This window comes from Thunnus thynnus, chromosome 14, assembly GCF_963924715.1.
Source record: "Thunnus thynnus chromosome 14, fThuThy2.1, whole genome shotgun sequence".
NCBI lineage: Eukaryota > Metazoa > Chordata > Actinopteri > Scombriformes > Scombridae > Thunnus > Thunnus thynnus.
In genome coordinates, this window is record NC_089530.1 from 7,916,399 (window position 1) to 7,939,058 (window position 22,660).

The 22,660-nt window shown below is 38.0% G+C and overlaps 3 protein-coding genes across 3 annotated transcripts; 1 reads left to right on the plus strand and 2 right to left on the minus strand.

Annotated features, from left to right (window-relative positions):
- Positions 1-116: 116 nt before the first annotated feature.
- On the minus strand, positions 117-4,417 carry cacul1 (CDK2 associated cullin domain 1). The gene is made up of 8 exons (XM_067609571.1): positions 3,790-4,417; positions 3,512-3,638; positions 2,725-2,827; positions 2,531-2,626; positions 2,296-2,398; positions 2,083-2,172; positions 1,811-1,949; positions 117-1,702 (listed from the first exon to the last, which is right to left on the minus strand). The coding sequence occupies exons 1-8, from the start codon at positions 4,106-4,108 to the stop codon at positions 1,663-1,665; spliced, it is 1,017 nt and encodes a 338-aa protein (XP_067465672.1). The 5' UTR covers positions 4,109-4,417; the 3' UTR covers positions 117-1,662.
- Positions 4,418-5,517: 1,100 nt separating this feature from the next.
- sirt1 (sirtuin 1) lies at positions 5,518-12,968 on the minus strand. The gene is made up of 9 exons (XM_067609573.1): positions 12,596-12,968; positions 11,950-12,072; positions 11,580-11,815; positions 11,319-11,471; positions 9,840-9,987; positions 9,667-9,746; positions 7,975-8,158; positions 7,345-7,872; positions 5,518-7,058 (listed from the first exon to the last, which is right to left on the minus strand). The coding sequence occupies exons 1-9, from the start codon at positions 12,930-12,932 to the stop codon at positions 6,781-6,783; spliced, it is 2,067 nt and encodes a 688-aa protein (XP_067465674.1). The 5' UTR covers positions 12,933-12,968; the 3' UTR covers positions 5,518-6,780.
- A 1,825-nt stretch (positions 12,969-14,793) lies between these two features.
- Positions 14,794-20,578, plus strand: dnajc12 (DnaJ (Hsp40) homolog, subfamily C, member 12). The gene is made up of 5 exons (XM_067609574.1): positions 14,794-15,129; positions 15,890-15,968; positions 16,301-16,440; positions 16,537-16,681; positions 17,867-20,578. Exons 1-5 carry the CDS (start codon positions 15,052-15,054, stop codon positions 17,947-17,949), a joined length of 525 nt encoding a protein of 174 aa, XP_067465675.1. The 5' UTR covers positions 14,794-15,051; the 3' UTR covers positions 17,950-20,578.
- The last annotated feature ends 2,082 nt before the right edge of the window (positions 20,579-22,660 follow it).

Here is a 22,660-nt window from a genome sequence, read left to right on the forward strand (position 1 = left end):
TGTGTGTGTGTGTGATGCACTGTAAAGAAATGCTGGTGGTTTCCTTAAATGCTAAAACATCTGGCAGGGTCAAGGATTTTATTGGTTTTTGGAAAAAAATATTTCTGTGCAAGAGATTTCTGAAACAGCATTTGAGCCAAGTGGAATTTTATTCACAGTTGTGTTAACATTGATATTTTTTGCAGCACGTTAAAGAAAAAAAAAAATCTCAGAAAGTAACATAATACATCCAGTGTTTGGCATCTGCAGTGATTCTGATTTTATTTGACTTCATTTACAATTTCATAGTTTCACCCAGCAGTAAATCTGCAAAGAGTGGAAAATAAATTCATCCCCGTGTCCCATGATTAATAAAATTAATGTATTTGATAGACAATGAGAACCATTTCCAAGACCCACAGACAGAAACGAAAAGCAAGCCTGAGCATCTAAATCACACTTAAAACAGTGTAAGAGCTTGTATCAAATCCTTCTGTTCAAGTGAATCGTTAAACAAAAATGCATCTGTGACAAAAGCTAGTGTACGCCGACCACACTGCAAAGACAAAAACTATTTACATCATGAACAAGCTATACATGTTAGAAACATTTAATGTACAAGTGTGCCAGACCTTGGGCCAAACATTTGCATATAATTTGTTTGGTGAAGTTTCTGAAGCCTTGGGTTCAATATATGTACAGTTAAGGGATGATGCAGGTAAGTTGTCAGACAAACTGAAGTATAATTAAGAAATTCTCAAATACTTTTCTGTGTTTGTCTGAGCTTTCTGGCACTCGGTTTAATGTCCTACGTGGCAATCCCTGTCCTTCCTACCTGCAAGGCTAAAAACGAACAGAAATTATGTTTGAAATTATGATTTTACTTGAATCTAACAAAGAAATGTGTCAACCAAAGCTTAAAACTTGTTAGTAGAAAAATTGGCTCAGTGACTCAGACAGCATACAACATTAACAATGTCAGCTTGAATCCAATGCGCTGTAAAAGAAGAAAAAAAAACAACCCAAAACAAACAAAAAAAAAACAACGGCAAGTCCTCTTTGGCGGAACTGGAAAATACAATCCGGTTTACCAACACAGTAAAGGCAACATGAAGAAGAGAATCATAGTTGAGGTCTAATGACTTAGTTCCCCTTGTTCCCACACTCGTTTGAGTCGAGTGAAGCCCCGGTAGTTACAGACACAGTGGGTGAAACCAGGAGATTTGTAGTATTAACACATGGACAGTGTTATTAGCAGCAGCAGTAGAAAGTCTTAATTAGCCCAGTCTTATCAAAACGACGCAAGACACGTCTATGTTAAAGGTTAGGAATGAAATACCCATTATCAGCCTATCCCTCGATTAGGATACCCAATCAGAACCATTAAAGGCACTCTGAAAAATGAGGAAAACATGAATCTCGACGCCCACGGCGGCGTCTCCACAAATACTGAAGCTGGGTGCATCAGAGTCACAGAGGAGAGCATCGTATGCAACTCTGTGTTTTTTTTAGTGCGGTAGATTCTGCTCAACGTCATGTTATCTTTGCTCTTCACAGTGTTTAGTGACCTTGAGTCGAGAGAGATGAAACTGACACATTGTTAACATTGTACCTAGTGCAGTGAGCCAACATGTGATAAAGATGTAGGAGGCACAGTAATAGTTCTGATGCTGGACCCTCCTATCAGGAGTCATCGCTGGCCCGCTTGCGAGACTGGTCCCCTCTGGAAAACAGGGAGAGAATCCATCAGTCATTTAAAGTAAAGTGCAAGCCCAAATGTTCGGGTTATATTATGAAAGCAGCTGTGAGATCGCAGCCTCGCAAAACTTACCTTGGAAATCCGTTCATGGAGAGCTCCATCTGCAGCTTCTGGTCGTGAGCAGCATAGTCGGACAGCAGAGATTCCACAGCAGGAGGGTTGATTTGTGGAATAAATCCGGAGAAGAGAGCTGGAGCTAAATGGGCCCACTCTAAAAGAGGGAAAAGGGACAATTTAGGAATCATGTTCGTTTGCTGTGGTGAAGGTAAAAAAGCAGAGAAACGCATAATATTAAAATATCTCATTCAAACAAAAGCAGTAACAAACACACACACACGGCTCACCTGGTCGGAGGCTGTAGAGGCCTTTAACCACACTAGCCATTGTTGATGGCTGCACTTCAAACGGCATGGAATGAGCTTTAATGAGAAGAGCTAGAAGGAAGAAAAAGCACAAAATGTCTCAGAGGTCATTTCTCACAGCCAGGAATCAAATCTTTTAGTGCAACTGCCACATCCTGACACACGAATCCTGATAAACTGAAGAAGTGTACTCACGCATCAGTGTGTTGACATGTTTTTCTGCAACATGATCAGCAAACAGCTTCATCAGATCCTCTCTTAGGTCTCTGTTCAGCTTTGACTCGATGTAGAACTTGTTCTGAAAATGACAAGAGTTTTTGCAAAAATTGAAGATGAATAATACCCAATGAATGCTTAATATAATAGTCCAAGTTCTGTGTAGGTTTTACAACAGTTATTTCACAAAAATACTACTTAAAAAGATGCCTACCAAGTACATAAATACAGGAACTATACACTGAAGAGAAGCTGTGTATTGAGTCAGCGCAACATTGAAGGTCTCAATGAAGTTTTCGGGTGGGCTGGCCTGGAAACAAAATAACAAAAGCATTAGTCCATGTAATAGTCTCTTTATGTATTATGTAGTAATTTTCTTGCATTTGCTGGTGTCAGTTTTTCTCTTACTTGTAGTTGGGTGGAAACTTGTTGTAGATGACTTGTTATTTTGGATGTCAAATCATTGTAGAGCAGCTCAGAGTGCTGCTGACAAACACACTTGTAGACATAACTAGAAAAAAAAACAGTGAAAGAGGAAATCAGAGAGGTAAAGAAAATCAGCATTTCTGGTTTAAGATAACAAAGTGTAAGTGATACATGTGACAACTTTATGGAACAACTCAAATCTACAGATAAAGTTGTTTTGGCAAATCTGGTCCACATCCTGTGTGTTTTTAACATCCCTTTACCTGTGCTGTCTGTCTTTAGGGCTTTGGGGATTATTTTCAATAGCGATTATTCTGTTGATTATATTCTTCTTAATTGATTAATGTCTTAAAAAATTGAAAATTTTCAATCGCTGTTTCCCAAAGCCCAAGTGATGTCCTTGAATATCTTGTTTTGTCCCGACCACCAGTCCACAACCCAAAGATATTCAGTTTACTGTCACAGAAGACTAAAGAAACCAGAAAATATTCACATTGTAAAAGCTGGAATCAGAAAAGTTGGACATTTTTTCTTTAAAAAACAACTCAAAACGATTAATCCGTCATCAAAATAGTTGGCAAATTGAGTAATCATCTAATCGTTGCAACTCTAGCTGTCTTGATCTAGACATATGAAACTATACCATTGTTTATACCTCAGAATATGTTATTATTATTTTTGAGTACGTGTGCAGGCTTTACTTGCTTTCTAACAGCCTCGCACCTACGTCTTGTGTGTATAATTACTGTCAACTCCAGCTGTGCCTCACCTGTATATCTGTGCATATGAAACAGAGATGTGGTCTGTGGGGTTCTGAATCAGCAGACGGTCGATTGCCTTCTCCAGGTTTGGCCAGTGGTTTTTCCGGTAGTCTTCTACAGCCATTGCATTCAGAACTGAGGGGGAAGAAAAGAGGACAGCTGGTCAGGTTATTGACCCATCAGGCAGCTGGTTGTAGCTGATTTAAAGGCCCTGGCAGACAGGAGCATCAGTCACATAGCAGCAGGCCGGGCCAGGACATCAGGCCCTGCAGGAAAGCCAACTTACGGAACTTGGAAGTCGAGTCGAGGGTGAATTTCCCCTCGACAGCGGCCGGTGCAGCCGAGCAGTCCGTCTCACTGACCTCGCTGCTCTCACTGCCTGAATCCGAGTCCACGAACTTTGACCCTGCAGCGGTGCTGCTGCCGGACCGCAGCTTCCCCCTTCGGGACCCCGCTTCTCCTCCCGGCAGCGCCGGACAGACTGGCTGCGGGACCGACAGCTGGCTGCTCAGATACGAGCGTACTTTACTGCTGCTGCTGCTCGCACAGTAGTTGTGATTGTGGTCGTCTTTTATGTCCAAACTATCGTCTTCCATGGCCTCCATTTTCACAACCCCTGTGTGCCGAAGCCTGGCGTCACTACATACACATTTCAGATACAACAATGAGGATACAACTGTCAGGCGTCTGTAGCAGCGTCCATCTCGGTTTAGCTGTTGTTAACTGAATTTTACGACATGTCGTAGTCGTCCTCCCTCTACTTCGTGGTGTCATTTGGCTGTTGGCAAACAGCGAGATGGTGCTTTGCCTCCACCAACTGGTGTGAAGAGTGACTCTGAGCCACTAAAGGACAGGTTCACAATTTTCTCTGTCTGGCTTAAAACAACGGTCAAGTGTCCATATGAACAGTGAAAGAGGTTTTCCTCACCGTAATCATCCCTCCTGTTCATACCGAATATTAAAAGATCCCCTTTAAATGTGTTTTCAATGTGAGTGATGAGGGCCAAAATCCACAGTGTGCCCACACAGCCATTTAGTGCAAAAATGCATTAAAAAGTTTATCTGAAGGTTTCAGCAGTCTGAGTTAGTCATATCAAGTGGATATCTGCCACATTTATAGTCTTCTTAGCGTCAAATTCCCTCTTTGTCTTTCCGCGGACAGTTTCCTTGTTCAGCTGTGGTGGAAGTCTAGTAACAAAAAAAGGGATTAAAGACTGTAATGTTGAAAGATATCTACTTGATTTGACTTATTGTCTTCAGATAAACTAGATAAAAACAGAAGGAAGACTGTGGTTTTTGTCCCCCATCACCTACATTGTAAGTGCAATGAAGTATGAAGGGATCTTCTAATGGTCAGTATGAACAAGAGGAATGATTACAGCAAGAAAAACCTGTTTGAGTGTTCATCTGGGTACCTGACTGTAGTTTTAAAACAGACTTGAAGAATGGTGTCCTTTAAGGCTATTTCAAATGAGAGAAAAGGGCTGCTCTGGATGATGTTAATAATTTGTCAGATTATCTTCATGATGGTTTGGTAGTATTGTACTAAAGTATATCCCCTGTACTTGTCTTAGGTTTTTCATTGTGCTTATCCCTCGTCTGTCTGGATTTAGATGCGTTGCATGTTCTCATATGGTGTTTGTATATGTTGTTTGTCCCCATCTTGAAATTTATATGTTAAGCTGTTGTTAATAAAGTTCAAAAACAAAAAAAGATTACTGTATAATGCTAAATCCTTAAATATTGTACTGTATTGATCTTTTAAAGACAGTTGTATCAGTATATAGTAATGTTAAAATGTGCCTCACTTGTTCTCTTGCTGTTATTCTTTCACTCCAGTTTTGAAAAGGTGAATGAACTGACACGGTGGGCTCATATGTGGGAGGGTGCACACTATCCACATCTGCATCATCAGTTAGAAAGCACTGATGTGAACCACTCTATATGATGATGACATATATAGCAACTGTGTATGAAATAACAGAATGAGTGATCATTGTTTTTTTTTTCATTATTTTTTTACTGAGAACCCCAGAAGAAATAACAACTAGAATGATGTAAAAAAAAAAAAAAAAAAAAATCTTATTTCCTTGAACCGTAAACAAAACATTGTGTTGGAAATGGCATGTGAATTATGTTGGCGTACACATGAATCCAACAGGCTCAATTATGTCTACCTACCAACACTTGATCTTTACAGGCAGCAGACTCCTCTGTATTATGAATGAAACAGTTCTAACACTTCTGTTCTATGAAAAGTGACAAGGGCAACAAAATTGGCTTTGTAAGAAGGAAAAAAGTGCCGTTTTTCAATGTGAACTCATTGAATATATTCCTAAGGCTTAATATTACAACTTAGTATACCTTTGTACAGATAAAAACTATCATCTACTCTTTGATGAGTATGTCTCACATCAGAGTATAAAAATAAGAGGCTTGACCATAAAAAGTAGCTGCCACATGTCAGAAGGAACACCTTGTCAATAATTATATTTTTCCGAGATTTAAATGACAAAATAAACGTACAAAGCTTATGACAACGTAAGAGCGTGTCAATGAACTGTTCTTTGGTCTAAAATTAAAGAGTACTGTTCCTTTACTCCAGCATTTACCCAAATGAAAGGGCAGAGCTGAACTGTTTATATTGCAGGTTAGACTGTGTTCAAGTAAACCATCTGAAGATAATTTATGTGTCTGAAACTCATTAGTTCCCCACTATTTAGCAGGCAGTAGGCTTACATATTTACATGTTTTGCAATTGTAACATGAACCAACTGTAAAACACATCATTAGACCACAGTTGAGATCACACTACGGACTGAGATTGACATTTGAATTGTTTGCTTGTAATGGCTGCAATTTAGGAGTTAAAGCTTGATCTACTGTTACACTTGTACTAAGCCGCAGTAGACAAAAGCAGCTAAATTACTATAAATGTGAATGCAAAATGAGATGAGCACATTGAAAGAAATCTGAAAGAAAAAAAAAAAAAAAAACCCCAAAACTACTGCATTCTATTTAGTAAGTAGTATACAGTATGATGTTTCAGACACAATGCATGTGACCAAACTGGGCACAAAGAAAAACAAAGAGAAAAAAATTGCTGCATATTCACACAAAGTTGTCACGCAATTTCAACTTTATGAAAAAAAATAGTAAGGTTGATGAGTCAAAAATATACGAAACATATATATATATATATATATATATATATATATGTATATATATATATATAAAAAAAGGACAATTAGTGCTTTGTCGACTGGGTACTTTACATTTAAAGGTGTGCGGTGCTCTGAGTCTTTTCAGAAGTATTGTCTGTCTGCACACTGGATGTGGCCTCATTGGCTAAAGTGTGTTGTATTGTTGTATTTTGTCTCGCAGCTAGCGAGCCAGCTTCCTCCGGCTCGCTGTCTTCCTCCACCCCATCTGCACTGCATTCGGACTCCTCACTGTCACTCCCACAGGAGCTTGATGTCTCATCTTCAGAGTCAGAGTAAACCTCAGCCCCATGGAAGATATAGTGATTTGGTGCTTGGAACAGGTACTGGCCTGCTGTAGAAAACAAATACAAACAATTTACAGTTCAATATTTGGAGAGAATCTATCGATGTGCCATCTATTCAATGTTTTTGGCATTGAGTAGATGCATTTATAATTATTTAGTAAGTAATCAAATAAAATTTAGATGTGCATGTATTTGCTTTGCATGCTGTATGAAGAAAAAACTATATTTAATGGGCTAGTTTGTGTGTAAAAAAAACACCAATATTTCAGATTCAAATACATGTAAAAGTTATGATAATTAATAATGTTCTCTCTTCTGTGATCTTAAGCTTACTCTCAAGGCGTTTGCTGATTGGACTTCTGTTGATTCGACTCATCCAGCATCTTCTACGAAATTCAAGGTTAGAGGTTTGGCTCTTTACTTCTGCAGCCTCTTCTTTTGGCGTTTCTTCTGCTGGTAACTCTGAGGGCTCAGCAGTCTCCTCACTGGGACACTGAGCATTTGGACAAGGCTCTGGAGGTGTAATGTTATTACCAGCAGTCTCTGTGATATTCGGACATTCTGTCTCCTCTGGAGGCTTAATTACTGAGTCTGTACTGTGCTGCTTCTGTTCCTCCTGCGCTCCGTCACTGGAAGCAGACAAGGCCTCGCTTGGTGGCTGTTCTGGTAACCGAGGGGGTTTCTCTGTGATCTCAGTGAGTCTTGTGGTGTTGTAGCAGAGCTGCTCAAAGTCCCCACCCAATCGATGACAGAGCTCGTTGACAATGACATCACAGTCCCCAAGTAGCTCCACGTCAAAGTTGAGGTGTGGCAGCTGCTCCCTATTGATCAAGACCTGAGGCACTTCATGAGGAATGGAGTCTGGATGGGATAAAGAGAAAAGCTGTTTCGTACCAAATCTTTGAATTTACTGCAGGTATATTAAAAAAAGCATCGGTTATTACATGCATTTCAAAAACATACTTGGGATGAGGGCAACTGGTCGGACTTTAAGTGAGGAGCCAATGACAATCAAGAGGTCCACCTCATCTTTATCCTGCTTCATGGCTCTGTGGAACATTTCTGGAAGATTCTCTCCAAAGAAAACGATGTCAGGTTTCATGATTGCCAAGGGAATATCCGGACATCGTGGACAATGAGGGACGACCTGCAGCAGCAATTCATTTTATTAGCATTAGAACAAACTACATGGGGGATGCAAGTCTATAATAGCCACAATACTAGGCAATGTCCTCACTGTAGGCAGCTATAGCACTGATTTGCTTTCACAACCCTCTGATAGATGTGCATGGATTGTGCTATATCTTAGGGGAGGGATGTTTATGTAAGGTCTAAAGTTCTTCCTGGGGCTGTCAACCACATGTCACATTTTAAAATATGTTCATTACATTAAAAAAGCTATCTAGTTAGGCAAAAAGTTTTGGTTTTGATTGCCAAGGATCTGTTTTTATAATTTTTACTGTACTTTAACTCAAGACAATTGAGGTAAATTACATTTCAAAAAGTTTTTTTCTTTTTTTAAAATATTTATTTGGATGAAAAAACCCACTACAGACATGATTTACTCTGAGTAAATGAGGGTGGACAAACTGTTTGCTCACCATAATGCAATATAACAAAACCAATACAGACATACAAAATGACTGTGAAGTTAATGACACTGGTTGGTGCTTACAATCACAATATTTTAACTGCAGTAACTGAACTAGCACATTAAGATCTGCATGTCAGGAGCAGCATTGATGACAAGTGATATAGCTGACCAAAATAAAGATGACAGATGATCACATGTTGTTTTCTAGGTAAACTGTGAATCAATAATAAGTAATATCTCATGATTTACATTTACAATTGTAATTTCCTTAATAACAAAAAAGGTCCATTACAAATAAATGCATGTAATGCACCCACCAACTCTTTTTGCCCCCTTTAGAAGCAAAAATTGTAATTGCTTTATGAGCATTACTAGTTTTTTTCTTCCCTGTAAAAAGTCAATTTATCTTGTACTTTACACGTGTTGTTTTGCTCTCTGAATACATATTACTAGCCTAAATCTTGATAGCCCTGCTAGCATCAGAGCATTGTTTTTTTCTTTATTGTTTCCAAATACAAATGGACCAAATTCAGACCTTTTCCAAAGCACACAGTTTGTTATAGCAGAAAAATCACAGGTGGAACTAATAACATTATCTGTAGCTCAGTTACAATCATCGCAATTCAACGCAGCAGTTAATTATGTTATTTGTTACATCTGTGTTTACATGTCTGCTGTGAAAAACCCAATTCAACCCTTCAGTTTTGGAACTACTCTGTTAATGCCAAATGCTTACATACACAAGGTCTCTTACAAAGCAAATCTACACAGATCAGCTTCCATGGGCTCTACAGGAGTCACTATTTGAAGCTGCTTGTTAAGGAGTGTTTTCATGCAATAGCCCTACCAGAAATGCTGGATATTATAACTGATTTAAAAGTTGTTTTTTTTTCCATTTTCATTTCCATTGTTGCAGGTGTTGCAGAACAGGCAGAGTATGTAATAGGCTTCAGGAGCTGCAGGAGACACCTTTGTATAAACATAGTGCCTCCTGACTTTGATAACGCACTATCAATACTGCATATAAATGTGTTATTCATCAGTTTGTAATGAATAAATACCTGGTTAAAGATGTCTTCTCTTATAGCCTCACAATCCACTTTATGTTTACAGACAAGACAGGAAGCAGTTGCAAATGACCCTGAAATAAAAGAGTTATTAATGAACTTTTATCAACACCATTATATATATTTAAAAATAATAAGCAAGATCCATCTTTAGCGGTACCACTTACCATGACACTGGATAATTCGCTGAACTCCAGCCACTTGTTCTAATGTGTCAATGTTTTGTGTGTAATTGCGCAGCAGCGTCCCCTGCTTATCCAGCATAGATATGAATTTGTGACAGGGTGAAGGCTGGAACTGACCAGGATAGATCTCCTGTAACAAAAAGCATGCATTAAGCATTTGTGAGCGAAAATCAAAACATTGCAATAATCACACACATCCCTCCTGTGCTGGCTTCTCTGATTCTTCATTTGCAAAACTTATGAAGTACTTAAAATTCTGTGAAAAGGCCTACATACATAAGCTTAGAACACAAACTGAACCTCTTAACCCCAAATAAATCCAAAAACAGCCTGATATGCTGAGGACACATTCTTATTACTGTTCTACAGTTCAAACTACAGGTGTCTTTGGATTTCCCTGAAGCCTCGAAACTCTTCAGCAAACTTTTTTAGAGAATCTCATGTTAGATTTAGATCTGAATCTTGTTTTAAATCACTTTGTCAACACCAAAGGTGCCTTCTGCACACAATGATCTGATGCACCAAATATTATTACATTTCAAGCTTTTTCATAGACCTTCAGACAAAGGGCATGTATCTCATCTCTAGTATATACACTCAAACGTAAACATTGTATCATATTAGTTTTATAATGTGAACATTAAAATGGGAGTTAAGGGATACAATATAGACGTTATGATGGACACACTCTTCAGTCTAAAGTCATGCACCTGGGATACACAGATGATGATGAATTTGGGCTTGAATGTAGAGCTGCAGCCATTGATTGATTAGTTGCCAACTTTTAAATTGATCACCAATTATTTTGATAATCGATTAATTGTTTGGAGTTATTCTTTAAGAAAAAAAAGTCCAAATTCTCTGGTTCCAGCTTCTCAAATGTCAATATTTTTGGTTTCTATAACAAACTGAATATCTTGGAGTTGTGGACTGTTTTCCGGGACAAAAGAAGACATTTGAGGACATCATATTGGTCTTTGGGAAACAATGATCAATGATTTCACCATTTTATAGACCAAACAACTAATTAATTACACAAGAAAATAATTGACAGATCAACTAATAATGAAAATAGTTGTTAGTGGCAACCCTACTTCAATGTTTATATTATTTTTCAATACTTTCTCTGTCCTTGTCTTCTCTGTATGACCAAAACCATCATAAAAGGGTGCAGATCCAAGTGTGTGTGTGTGTGTGTGTGGAGGCTTCTGTATCTGTGCATGTTTACGTTACGTTTACGTTAGCATCTTTGGTTTTGAATACATAATGTCAACAAAGTTGTTTTTTGTTACTTCATCATATGTCAGATATACATAATATACATATATGATGTAGCTATATGAATCAAATTGGGGGAGTCTTGGGGCGATCAGCAGGAGAGGTATTGGGGCTGATACAATCATTTTTATGTATTGGTATCAAATTCACGTGTGTACAAGAAAAAGCATTCATGAAACAAACCTTTGCAAACTTGAAAAATGGCCTTGGGTCCCGTCTGAAGTATTCAATGTCAAACATAGCTTGAGGGTCTGGAAGATCAGGGAAATCTACAGCAAGCCGTGCATAAATTCCATCTCTGGAGCGAAAGTCTGGTATTCCACATGAAACGGACACCTGCGGAAACAGCAAACCACAAGTGTCATTAATGAGAAGGAATTTCCAATTCTTACATATTGCACCTTTAAAGAAGTACATTTGTGTGATACTGCTGTAAATACGTACCCCAGCACCCGTCAGCACAAGGATCCTTCTACTGTCATGGAGTAGCCTGACCACATCTTCCAAGGTGTTGATATCCTTCCGCTTCTTTCTCTTTGGTGGTTCGGAGATGTTGATGATGATCTGCCACAACGTCATGTCGTCTAAATCTGGTGGGAGTACAGTCTCAGGCAGCAGTTCCCTTAGAATGGTCCTCGGGTCGGTCTCTCTGATGTGTTGCTGGATGAAACTGTATGATCCTGGCCAAGAAAAACATCTCAGTATGACTAGTATTCCAAAATGTTCAGGCTGTGCTGCTGATACTTAATCCCTGATATCAGAAGCTTAATAAAAAGTACAGCCAGAGAGGCTTTTGCCAAATCCTACTACTCACCTATTTGCGGTTGAGGGGTCCAGTCGCTGGAGCTTGCATGTGATGATCTGTCATCTTCCTCTGTGATGTGGTCTGGTGTGACAGCCAGGCCGTTGGAGGGGAGGTCGTCATGCCCAAGAAAGTCTGAAGTACAGACAAGTTTGAAAAATGGACAAATAAATCAAGAGCTAACAGCATAACTTATTTTAAATGGCATGTAGCTTTAATAACCACTATGGTCAGTTATTTCCAATAACCATGACCACAACCTCAACTTTATTTTATCATTTGAACGTTGGTGTGAAAGAGAAGTTGCTATCAAAGTTCAGTAGCTTGAGGGAATAAGTTATATCATGAAACTGAATACTTTGGCTCAAAGACTGTTTCTCTTTTCTTTTTAAGCGTTACCTGGAGAAAAGTTTAAGTTGCCGCCCAGAGAAGTACACACCTCTAAAACACAAACACACGCGCGCGCACACACACACACACACACACACATAAATACACACACACACACACACACACACACACACACAAACACATATTTACTGCGTTTAACGTTATATCCTCTGTTCCTCATTAAGTTAACTCGCCGGTTAACTTGGTAAAACAAGTACAAGGCGTGTAAATACTTTAGGCAATGTTAAGTGCACGGCTCTTTTCTTACCAGCACCCTCCTCGGTTGTCCCAAGTGCAGCGCTGTCGTGTAGTTTCACAGCCGGTCTGTGCGGCTGGGAGAGCAGCAGTCCCAGTCCATTGTTGTCTCCGCCTGGCGCTCCCGCTGCGGCCTGCTCCACCGCCATCACCGGCTTTGCTTCCTTCTCCGCTGGCTGCGCACAACTCCCCGCCGCCTCACAACTCTCCGTGGCGCCAGAAACACACGATAATTGATCTGCTTCGGCGACTTTAGTCACCGGACTGATTTTCGTCCTTTTGGCGGCAGGTTCGTCCATACCGGAGGCGCCTGAAAAGGCCGTTCCGACACTGTTCTCTCCGTCCGCCATCTTCAGCCCGCAGAGCCGCTGGGCAGAGCCTTCCTCTCGGACACAGCTGGCTCATTTGCATGGATCACGTGACTCGCTCTCCACCAATAGTCGCGGTTGTAATGTCCCACTCGTTTTACGTCGCGGACATAAAACCATAACAAAATATTGTTGCTTTCAAACACTGTCGGATTATTCTCTAGCGAAAGGCATGCGCTCATAACGCACAAAATGGTGAATAAATGAAATTTTCTATACGGACATGTGAGTCATATTTATAATTAATGTCCCCCTCCACTCAAAAATGTGTTTTTTTTTGTTGCTATAGTTGAATCTTTGAGCTTCACTGTGCAGAATGATGTATGAGAGTTTGACAGAGTTTGACACTAAAATCTGTTTTCACATCTATCTACATCTATATACTTATCTGCCGAAAGAGGAAAGTTTCTGTGTTCATTGACAATCTGATTTTAAGGGGTGGGTCTACGAGCATGATTTGTGATATCACAACTAGTTTGGAAACCAATCCTGGTCCAATATTCAATTTACATAAGTGTGATGTGGAAACTTGAAGCCTCCAGTGCACATACAGTGAGAACAGACTTTACAGTGAAGTAGGAGACATCTTGTGTTCAGCAGTTAAACTTCTGAAATGAAAAAAATATTTGCATATTCATAGGTTCTTCATTTTTAATGAGGGAGAAGGATTAGATATAATTTCAAGAATTTTAACAAGATAAATGAACATTTATGAACAAAAACTGTATCAGACGCATTATTGTTGAAAGTACAGCATTTTATATACATCTTAAAACATGTCTGGAGGGGATCTTTAACTTTGTATTATGTGTAGACTTAAAATTTTTGATTACAACATAAACTAGAATCAGAATCATCTTTAGTGGCCAAGTATGTTTACATATACAAGGAATTTGACTCTGGTTTAGTGGCTCTTGATGTACTGTGTATAACAACACAACAATCTTCAGAAATATACACATGGAATGACTTCAGTATACACAGGTGAAATAATTTCTGCAAACTGTAAACAGGATACCAATAGTGCAAAGAAGTGAAGAGTGCACAGAGCGATGAGATAAATATTAAATGGTTAAAAAAAAAACATGTTACTTTTTATACATATAATAGGTGGTTATGTACAGTATATACAGCCTGTTCAGGTATTCAGTAATTACATGCCTCCTGGAAATGTATCCTTTTTATTTTTTCGACATATGTCACATGATATATAGCCCAGTTATCAATATATATCATTTTATCACATGGTCATTTATTATGTTGTTTCATATATTATGTTATTATGTATTTCAGTCAAAAGAGTGACAGTAAGTTTAAAAATAACTTACTGAACAATAAAAAAAATGGATGATCAGAAAGAAACATTGGTATAGAGGGACGGGGTACAGGATATGTAAGTTGTTTTTTGTTTTGTATTGTTTTGTAAGGTTTTGTTTTTGTTGTCTGATGTTACCTGCTGAGGTCAATATGACGTGTTGTTCAAAGGGTAAACATTATAAGCTGTAGCTTCAGCCTGGACCTTTTCAGACTGCAGAAATCTTTTAAGTTGTGTTATTGTGTAGTTTTCAACTGTGGTATTTGAATATCTGCCTCCTTTCTTATGTGTTTATGTATGTATGTATGTATGTATGTATGTATGTATGTATGTATGTATGTATGTATGTATATGAATGTATACATTTATACATATGACCTCATTATTTCTGTTATTGATTGCAGACTAAAATAAATGTAAATATTTTTGTTTTTCTTTCCTTATGTTTTAATTTACCTTTACAGTATTTCATTGCCCCACGAATGCTCGAAATCTCGAGCTGGGTGGGAGCTTTTATGCAGACACTTGAATGCAGCATGCGTCACATGCTGAAAAATTACAGTTCATTTTTTTGCCCACCACTCAGGAGAAATCTCCTGGGATAATTTTTACCACCTGAGAGTTTCTCCATTAATTAAAAGCTTTCTTACAAAACAACAATAGAATTAACTTGAAGGATATTGTCAGTGATCCGCGCAGCAGCCATTGAACCGAACAGCTGTGATCCAGCAGACATTCAAGCTGCTCCATTACAAGAAATCAGACACATTTCCACACCAGATTTTCATGGAGGCTGTTTTGAACTGCAAACCAGAGGACTTGGAGGATTACTACGGGTTACTGGGATGTGATGAATTATCGTCGGTAAGTTGTTGCCAGTGGGTAAGGCTCAGCCTATTTGCTGGGATGACATAACCTAATGGTTGTTTAGATCTACAAACCAAAACATACACGTTCAAGGATTAATTAAAGTGGAGGTTAACATACAATACCTGATCCACACCGCGGAGATAAGTATTTTCTAAGCTGTTATGTCAAAAGGTTAATTAATTATATTCAGTATGTTTCAGAGGTTAGTCTGAACCAACAGAGACCTGTTGATGCTTCACTAAGAGATGTCAGATGTGTTGCGTTACAGTATTTATACCTAATACTTACTTCTTCAACATGTCCACATGGAGATGTAATACATGGTCGGTAGGTTATTTTATATATAGTTCATATAATTCAAAATAATAAAGTCTGACAACAGTAACATCTGCACACGTGTCTAAAATCATTGATTGATCTAAATCACTAGTCAGGCTAACTATAGTAACCATATAAGATAAATTAAATTTTATTTTATTAAATTAAAATAAACATACAATACTTGTGTCACACAAGCAGTAAGCTAATGTATTTGAAGGCCTCACAATACACTGATCAATATCCTTTTCAAGACAGAATAACGTACACCAGTACTCAGACATTCATGTTTCATGTAAATGTGTGTGTATCTAAATGTGCTTTACCGCAATGAATAATGTCCTTCAAAAATAAAAACAAGTGACTGTTGCCCAGAAAATTTACATTATTAGATTAACAAAATAAAATTACATTTCTTTAATCTTTTTCCTTGCAGAATGAACAGATTCTCAATGAATACAAGATCAGAGCCTTGGCTTGTCACCCAGACAAACATCTAGACAACCCGAGAGCAGGTAGATTCATGGACCACTGCTGTGACACGCTGGTGTATTTTTAAAACGGAAATTTTAAATGCTGACACATTTCAGATTTGTAATCCAAGTTCAAGATTTGAAGTCAATGTTAACTCAGTTTATTTTATTTTATTTTGTAATTGTGTCTCCATTTTCTGACTTCTCCCACAAAGAGTTAATGCCTCTTTCTGATGTCTTCACTTCAAAGGAAATTATGTTAATGGAGGGCTGCTTTACAAGTGCATACAAAGAGAAGGCTATTTCTCCCAGTTCTGTAACATTATTTGCCATCTTAGATATGATAGATATGACATTTTCTTTCTTTCTGACAGTGGTAGACTTTCAAAAGCTACAAGAAGCCAAAGAGGTTTTATGCAATGAGGCCAAAAGAAAAAACTATGACCTTTGGAAACGAAGTGGAGTCACTATTCCATTCCGTGACTGGCAAGCCTTGAATGACTCTGTAAAAACCGTATGTAATGTCTTTACTTCTTTCTTTTTTTTTCAAAATACTTTGTAATCTTAATAACTAGGAAGCCCTGTGATATGTTGTGTCACCTATCTGCAGTCAATGCACTGGGCTGTGAGAAGTAAAAAGGAACCAATGTTGGAGGCCCCAGAAGCAGAAACCCCAGTCACCTCTCAAGCAGAGGACCTTCACTGTGAGCAGGAAGCACCAGAGATCCCCTCATATGAAGCCATGCCATCCTCAAGTAAGTCTACTTCAAAATGTTCTCAAAGTATTGAAAAATATGCAAACCCGATTTATTTTAATGTATGATACTTCTTAAGTGTAAAATACGTCTAACAAAACAAATGAACAAAACAGAAAATACCAGCATGGAAGGGGCTAATTATGGTGTAGAAATCTTGGTGTTCAACTCTCCCTCTAACAGCCTTGTTCTTATAGCCTGAAGACTCAGAAACTGTTAACTCTTGCCACCAGTAACTCCTCTATGCACATATTAAAGATATACTTTTACACTAAGGTCACACAAGAGACGCACTAGATGATCAGAGATGCACTCCAGGTGGCTAGAAACAATTCTTACACAAGTTCCCCTCTGGTGTACATTAGAAAGCTCTTCGAAACTCCACAATGAAGCCCGTTTTTTGTTAAATGTTGTGTTGTGCACTTCAAGACGTCCACTATAATGAACTGCATTTTGAAAATTGGACAAAAAGTCTATTAAAGTATGAACAGCATTTCCATAAACACATATGACGTTTCTGCAGGTTCAGATGCATTGCCGTCCTGATATTTATTATGTTTTGTAATAATCTTCAGCTATAGCAGTCATTCCAAACTGTTCTGGGAAACTCAGGACCTTCAGGTTAATTGAGTTTACCTCAAAGATGCAGCTGCTTCACAGTAGAAGCCTTCCTTGTCATTCTGTGGTGAAAAGCTTTTGATGTGAAGCAGCAACAGCAGCAAGAGTTTGGTTTGTATTAACAGCATCAATACAACTGAATAACATGAAATGAATTTATTAAAATTATAATAACATGACCCTCTGAGTGGGATACAATTACCATAAAGCAGTTGTGGTAAAAAAACAACAACAAAAAAACAACAAAACAAACAGTTAGTAAAATGCTGTGATTATAACCTCATAAGAAGTAAAACATGTTTTTCCATTACTTAACTTATTGATCAGTCAGTGTATTATTATTGGTGTAGCATCACCATTTAAACAATACATCTTTTCTTTTTATGATGTAGTAATGTGATATTAGTACATTATGAATTGTGTGATTATCTAACAATGCTTAACATCAGCATGTTGGAAATATTTCTTATCCCATTCAGTTTTTGTGATGTACCAACAAGAAGCATCTATTGTTTGCACTGTATTAAATCCTATAAAGCAAACTAACTTTTTATCATCATTGTCTAGGTGATTACTGCCATCGGCGTTTCCGCTGGGCTGCTGACTCACCATCCAATCTACTGCAGAAGTTCAGAAATTATGAGATTTAAATATACCACCAATTAAATTTTGCTTCAATGTTTGTGTCTTATTGTTGTCACTTATTCACTTTGGACCCTGATAACTGTGGTGTCAAACTTAGTAAACATGGTCTAGCTGTAACTTCATATACTTTCTTGCATAAACTGGCGATATTAAGCTAAGCTGGAAGTGTGGAATACAGTTTGACAGATCATATGGATAATTTATGTTGTTGTAAGTCTTGCTCAGTTTATATGTTCATTAATGCACAATGGAGAGATGATCAAAGCTGATACTGAGGTACCTGTAACGCTGTAATGTGTACTTTCATGTTGCTGTCAAGTTCATAATATTTGTTGGGAACATAAAACTACTTATGTGTATCATTTCATGGTTTACATTGTAATGGATGTCATGTAATAGCGAGTATGAAAGTTATTCATTGTCATAAAAATGCCTATCAATATGGATCATTATTGACTTCTATTCTTGCTTAAATAGGATATCTAACCACCAGGGAGGCATAAAAGGCAATTGATCAGGATTGTGGAAACCATGCTTTTACTTGTTTTCAGTGTATTTCAACTTAATTGTTAATTAGGTTGAATCCTACTGACCTGTACAGGTGTTGCTTTTTACCATCAAGTCATTCAAAAAAGTGTAAGTTGTCCAACATTTCCTTGTTCAGCTGCAAACATTTCACTTCATTTATCCAAGGCTGCTTGCTTTCTCTAGACATAGACCTGACCTTAAGAGTCGCTATGTAATATGTAGACAGACAGACTGAATTAAAATGGTCAGCCAGTTCATTAATGTTGGAAGATTATATGCTGTGATTATCAAATACCACACAGAACTTTGAAGCATTTTGTTCTTTGAAGAACTGAGTGCGTAAAGAGCGGGGTAAGACTATTAATACCTCATAATTCACAGTTTAAATTACAGTCATGTTCAGTAATTCCACAGAGGATATTCCTGAACCCATGGTTACAAACATGGTCCCAAAATATGATCACAGCTGCACACATTAAAATATGTAATGATGTTTAAGACATTAGTAATAGAAACATTGTAGGTCTCAGTAACATGAATATTATAAACACCACAGGACAACGCTGTCAAGATATAAAACTAGACTGGATAGAAATACAGGGCACTTTATTGCCAAATGGTTTTGGGGGACAATAAATGATAGCAAACATGATAGAAGAGACCTCCAAGTTTGAATGTGAGAGCTTAAAGGACGACATTTTTTTCCAAGGTATTTTCCAGTACTTTCTATCAAATACTCATGAGGCCGCCACCGTGACCACTGAACCTATGGTTGGCGAATGCAACCATATTTGAGAGGGCACAGATCTGCAAGCTGGTTATGACCATTAGTTTTCATTAGTTTTACTTAAGACTGAGTTATAAACATGAAATCCAAGTTAGCAGACAATATAAATCAAATAAAAAGCTAATTTTATTGAAGAAGGTTATTGCATTGAATAGAGATGTTTTAAGTGAGGGCTTTAGAAACGAATGAAAATACCTCACATCACTAGCAAATAAGAATTTCTTCAAATGATTGTTTTACTCATAAAAAAGTGGGTTAAAACAAGACAAATGAAATACAGTCTCACAGACTAATCCTTTCTCTTGCCAACTAAAGCTGCAAAATAATTATAGTTGGATTTGCTCCTATACTGACTATGAATCATATATTATAAGTGTCTAATAAGTGAAAAAAGCTTTCTTAAATAATTTGAAGGTTTGGTTGATGTTTAAAGCACTGAAATGAGTTGAAATGTTGAAATGTAGATGATATATTGAGCTGGAAGTGTCAGTTGAAGGGAAATTAGTAAATCTTTATGAAGAGTGATAGGAGTTATTATTATTTGTTGTTGTTGTTGGAATGTATGTCAGAAATGCAGGTTGTACACTTCAACATACTGTATGACAACAGAAAATAGGCCAAGTGCAATTACTGAAAACAGATAAAGAGCTTTTCTAATGATTTAGTTACATGTTTGAGGTATGCAGTTCTGACTGTTGTTTTGTCCTGTGTTTTCAGCCAGAGGCAACACCTTGCGGTTTGCACATTTTGCGAAATGAGACATTAAAACAGGTTCAATTAACGGCAACAGAAGCCTACACAGTTATGCACACGGTTCAAACTGGAATCTCAAAACATTAGCACATTTACATTCAACTTAGCTCGGATATTATGACGCTTATCAGTGGATGAACTTTCGAAAAATGTTGAAACACTGAGCAACAAAGTGCAGCTGCACTTCTTCACCACTAGACGTCACCGGAGTTTCTGATGACGTCATCTGTGTCGAAGTTAAAAGCCCGATGAGTGCAGGGAACAGTTGCCGGGTGCGGTGGCGCGCGCCTGTAATCCAAGCTACCGGGAGGCTGAGGCTGGCGGATCGTTTGAGCTCAGGAGCTCTGAGCTGCAGCGGACTATGCCGATCGGGTGTCCGCACTAAGTTCGGTATCGATATGGTGCTCCTGGGGGAGCTCGGGACCACCAGGTCGTCTAAGGAGGGGTGCACCGGCCCAGGTCGGAAACGGAGCAGGTCAAAGCCCCCGTGCCGCTCAGTAGTGGGATCGCGCCTGTGAATAGACGCTGTAGTGCAGCCTGAGTAATACAGCGGGACCCAGTCTTTTTTACATTCTGCACACTTTACAACAAACAGCTGTGACAGCACACGCACTCAAACATCATGTCTTTACATGTTAACACAGTTTTATGTTCCAGGAAGTCCTCAGAAACCAATGCTGTTTAGTGTCTCCCACACTGCCTCCACCTGGAGAAGAGGAGTAATTACTATCAATCACACCAATCAATGCAGCACCACAGACACACATCACTGTAACACTAGAACTATATTGAACTATATACCATCCCATATTCACTGGAGGTGAAACAATATGTTGCACCACGATATAGAGCTGTACAAAACTATGACAATATACATTGTGAATCTGAAAATAGAGATCAGTTTTTAATCTGATCAGTTATGATTCCCAAAAGGTCAAAGTTTTGCTTTTCATACCTTTACTTTCAAATTCAACTTTGTTAAAAAAAATTCTGAGTTTATTGTCAAACTGTGAACTGTGTGGTGTGTACTGAACCATGAGCTGAGTGTATCAAGTCTCCCTTAATGTTCATATTTTAGGCTGATATTAGACGCACACAACAACAACAACAACAACAACAACAATAACAACCTTGCAACAAGATGGAAAAAAACATTGTTAAATGTTTGTAATCCAGATATTCTGTAATCTGATTGTCCTGCCCAAATCAGTGTGGACATATTTTATTTTCTGTCTTAGAAAACTTCATTCAAAAATCTGGGGAAAAACTCAGTGATGCATAGTGACTAAGTACATTTACTCAAGTATTGTACTTAGGTACAATTTTGAGGTACTTGTAATTAACTTGAGTATTTCCATTTGATGCAACTTTATACTTCCAGTCCACTATATTTCATACATTTCAAAGGGAAATATTGTGCTTTCTACTCCACTACATTTATTTGACAGCTTTAGTTACTTTTCAGATGAAGATTTGACACAATGGATAATATAAGAACTTTTTTAAATACAACACATTGTTAAAGATGAAACCAGTGTTTTCCAACCTTTTTGACTTTTGATGTCTTACAAAAAGCAGTGTGTAATCGGGGTCACATTTCAGATGTCTATGAGTTGTTAACAGCTCTACCAAACAGTGATTTTTCCCTCTAAACTTCTCACATGGTTTCATTTCAATAAATGTTCAGATGATCCAATAATTCACCAAAAATCAATAATTAGAGAAAAAGTTCAAAATAGGATGAGGGTCAATAGCGATAGGATGTTTGGATCACGTTAAAAAAGGGGGGGTTACTTAAGTAGGATTTTTCATGCAGGACTTTTGTACGAGTACTTCTTCCACCACTGTAAAAACTTATACTATACAACAAAATAGTTATAACACAATATAGGCTAGTTTTAGTGTTATAGTGATGTGTGTCTGTGGTGCTGCATTGATTGGTGCGATTGATAGTAAGTGATAGTAAGTGCTTCTCTTCTCCAGATGGAGGCAGTGTGGGACAGACTAAACGGCATTGCTTTCTGAGTATTCTTCCTGGAACATGAAGCTGTTTTAACATGTAAAGACATGATTTTACATGGGTATGTGGTTTTACATTTACATAGTACATACATTGTTTTATAACATATCTTTATGTGGTTTTGTATCATATCTTTACATCTTTATACTCATTATGAATGTATTGATATCATCTTAGATATATATACATATGTTGACAAATGAAAGGAAAAGCTGGTACAGGTCTGAATGCTTGACCCCTACAGTGAGGGGATCTGGTGGCTCTGTTATGCTGTGGGGGGCATTTTGCTGGCATGGTTTGGGTCCACTTGTCCACTCAGAGGGAAGAGTCACTGCAAATCAATACAAAGTTGTTCTGAGTCATCACCTTTATCCTATGATGAAACATTTCTATCCTGATATGAGTGGTCTCTTTCAGGATGACAATGCCCCAATATATATGTTCACTAGGGGTCACTGAATGTTTTGATGAGTATGAAAATGATGTGAATCATATGCTATGGCCCTCGCAGTCACCAGATCTCAACCCAAATTGAACACCTATGAGAGACTTTGGACTGACGTGTTAGACAGCGCTCTCCACCACCATCATCAAAACAACAAATGAGGGAATGTCTTTGTGAAGAATG

Excerpts from the sequence above, each read along its gene's own strand:
- dnajc12 (XM_067609574.1), top strand. The coding sequence starts at position 15,052 with ATGGAGGCTGTTTTGAACTGCAAACCAGAGGACTTGGAGGATTACTAC. Across the intron at positions 15,969-16,300 it reads TCTAGACAACCCGAGAGCAG|TGGTAGACTTTCAAAAGCTA; the intron begins GTAGATTCATGG and ends TCTTTCTGACAG. Across the intron at positions 16,441-16,536 it reads TGAATGACTCTGTAAAAACC|TCAATGCACTGGGCTGTGAG; the intron begins GTATGTAATGTC and ends ACCTATCTGCAG.
- cacul1 (XM_067609571.1), bottom strand. The coding sequence starts at position 4,108 with ATGGAGGCCATGGAAGACGATAGTTTGGACATAAAAGACGACCACAAT. Across the intron at positions 2,627-2,724 it reads AAGTTTCCACCCAACTACAA|GCCAGCCCACCCGAAAACTT; the intron begins GTAAGAGAAAAA and ends TTTTGTTTCCAG. Across the intron at positions 2,173-2,295 it reads ACATGTCAACACACTGATGC|CTCTTCTCATTAAAGCTCAT; the intron begins GTGAGTACACTT and ends TCTTCCTTCTAG.
- sirt1 (XM_067609573.1), bottom strand. The coding sequence starts at position 12,932 with ATGGCGGACGGAGAGAACAGTGTCGGAACGGCCTTTTCAGGCGCCTCC. Across the intron at positions 11,816-11,949 it reads GACCCCTCAACCGCAAATAG|GATCATACAGTTTCATCCAG; the intron begins GTGAGTAGTAGG and ends TTTCTTGGCCAG. Across the intron at positions 11,472-11,579 it reads TTGTGCTGACGGGTGCTGGG|GTGTCCGTTTCATGTGGAAT; the intron begins GTACGTATTTAC and ends CTGTTTCCGCAG.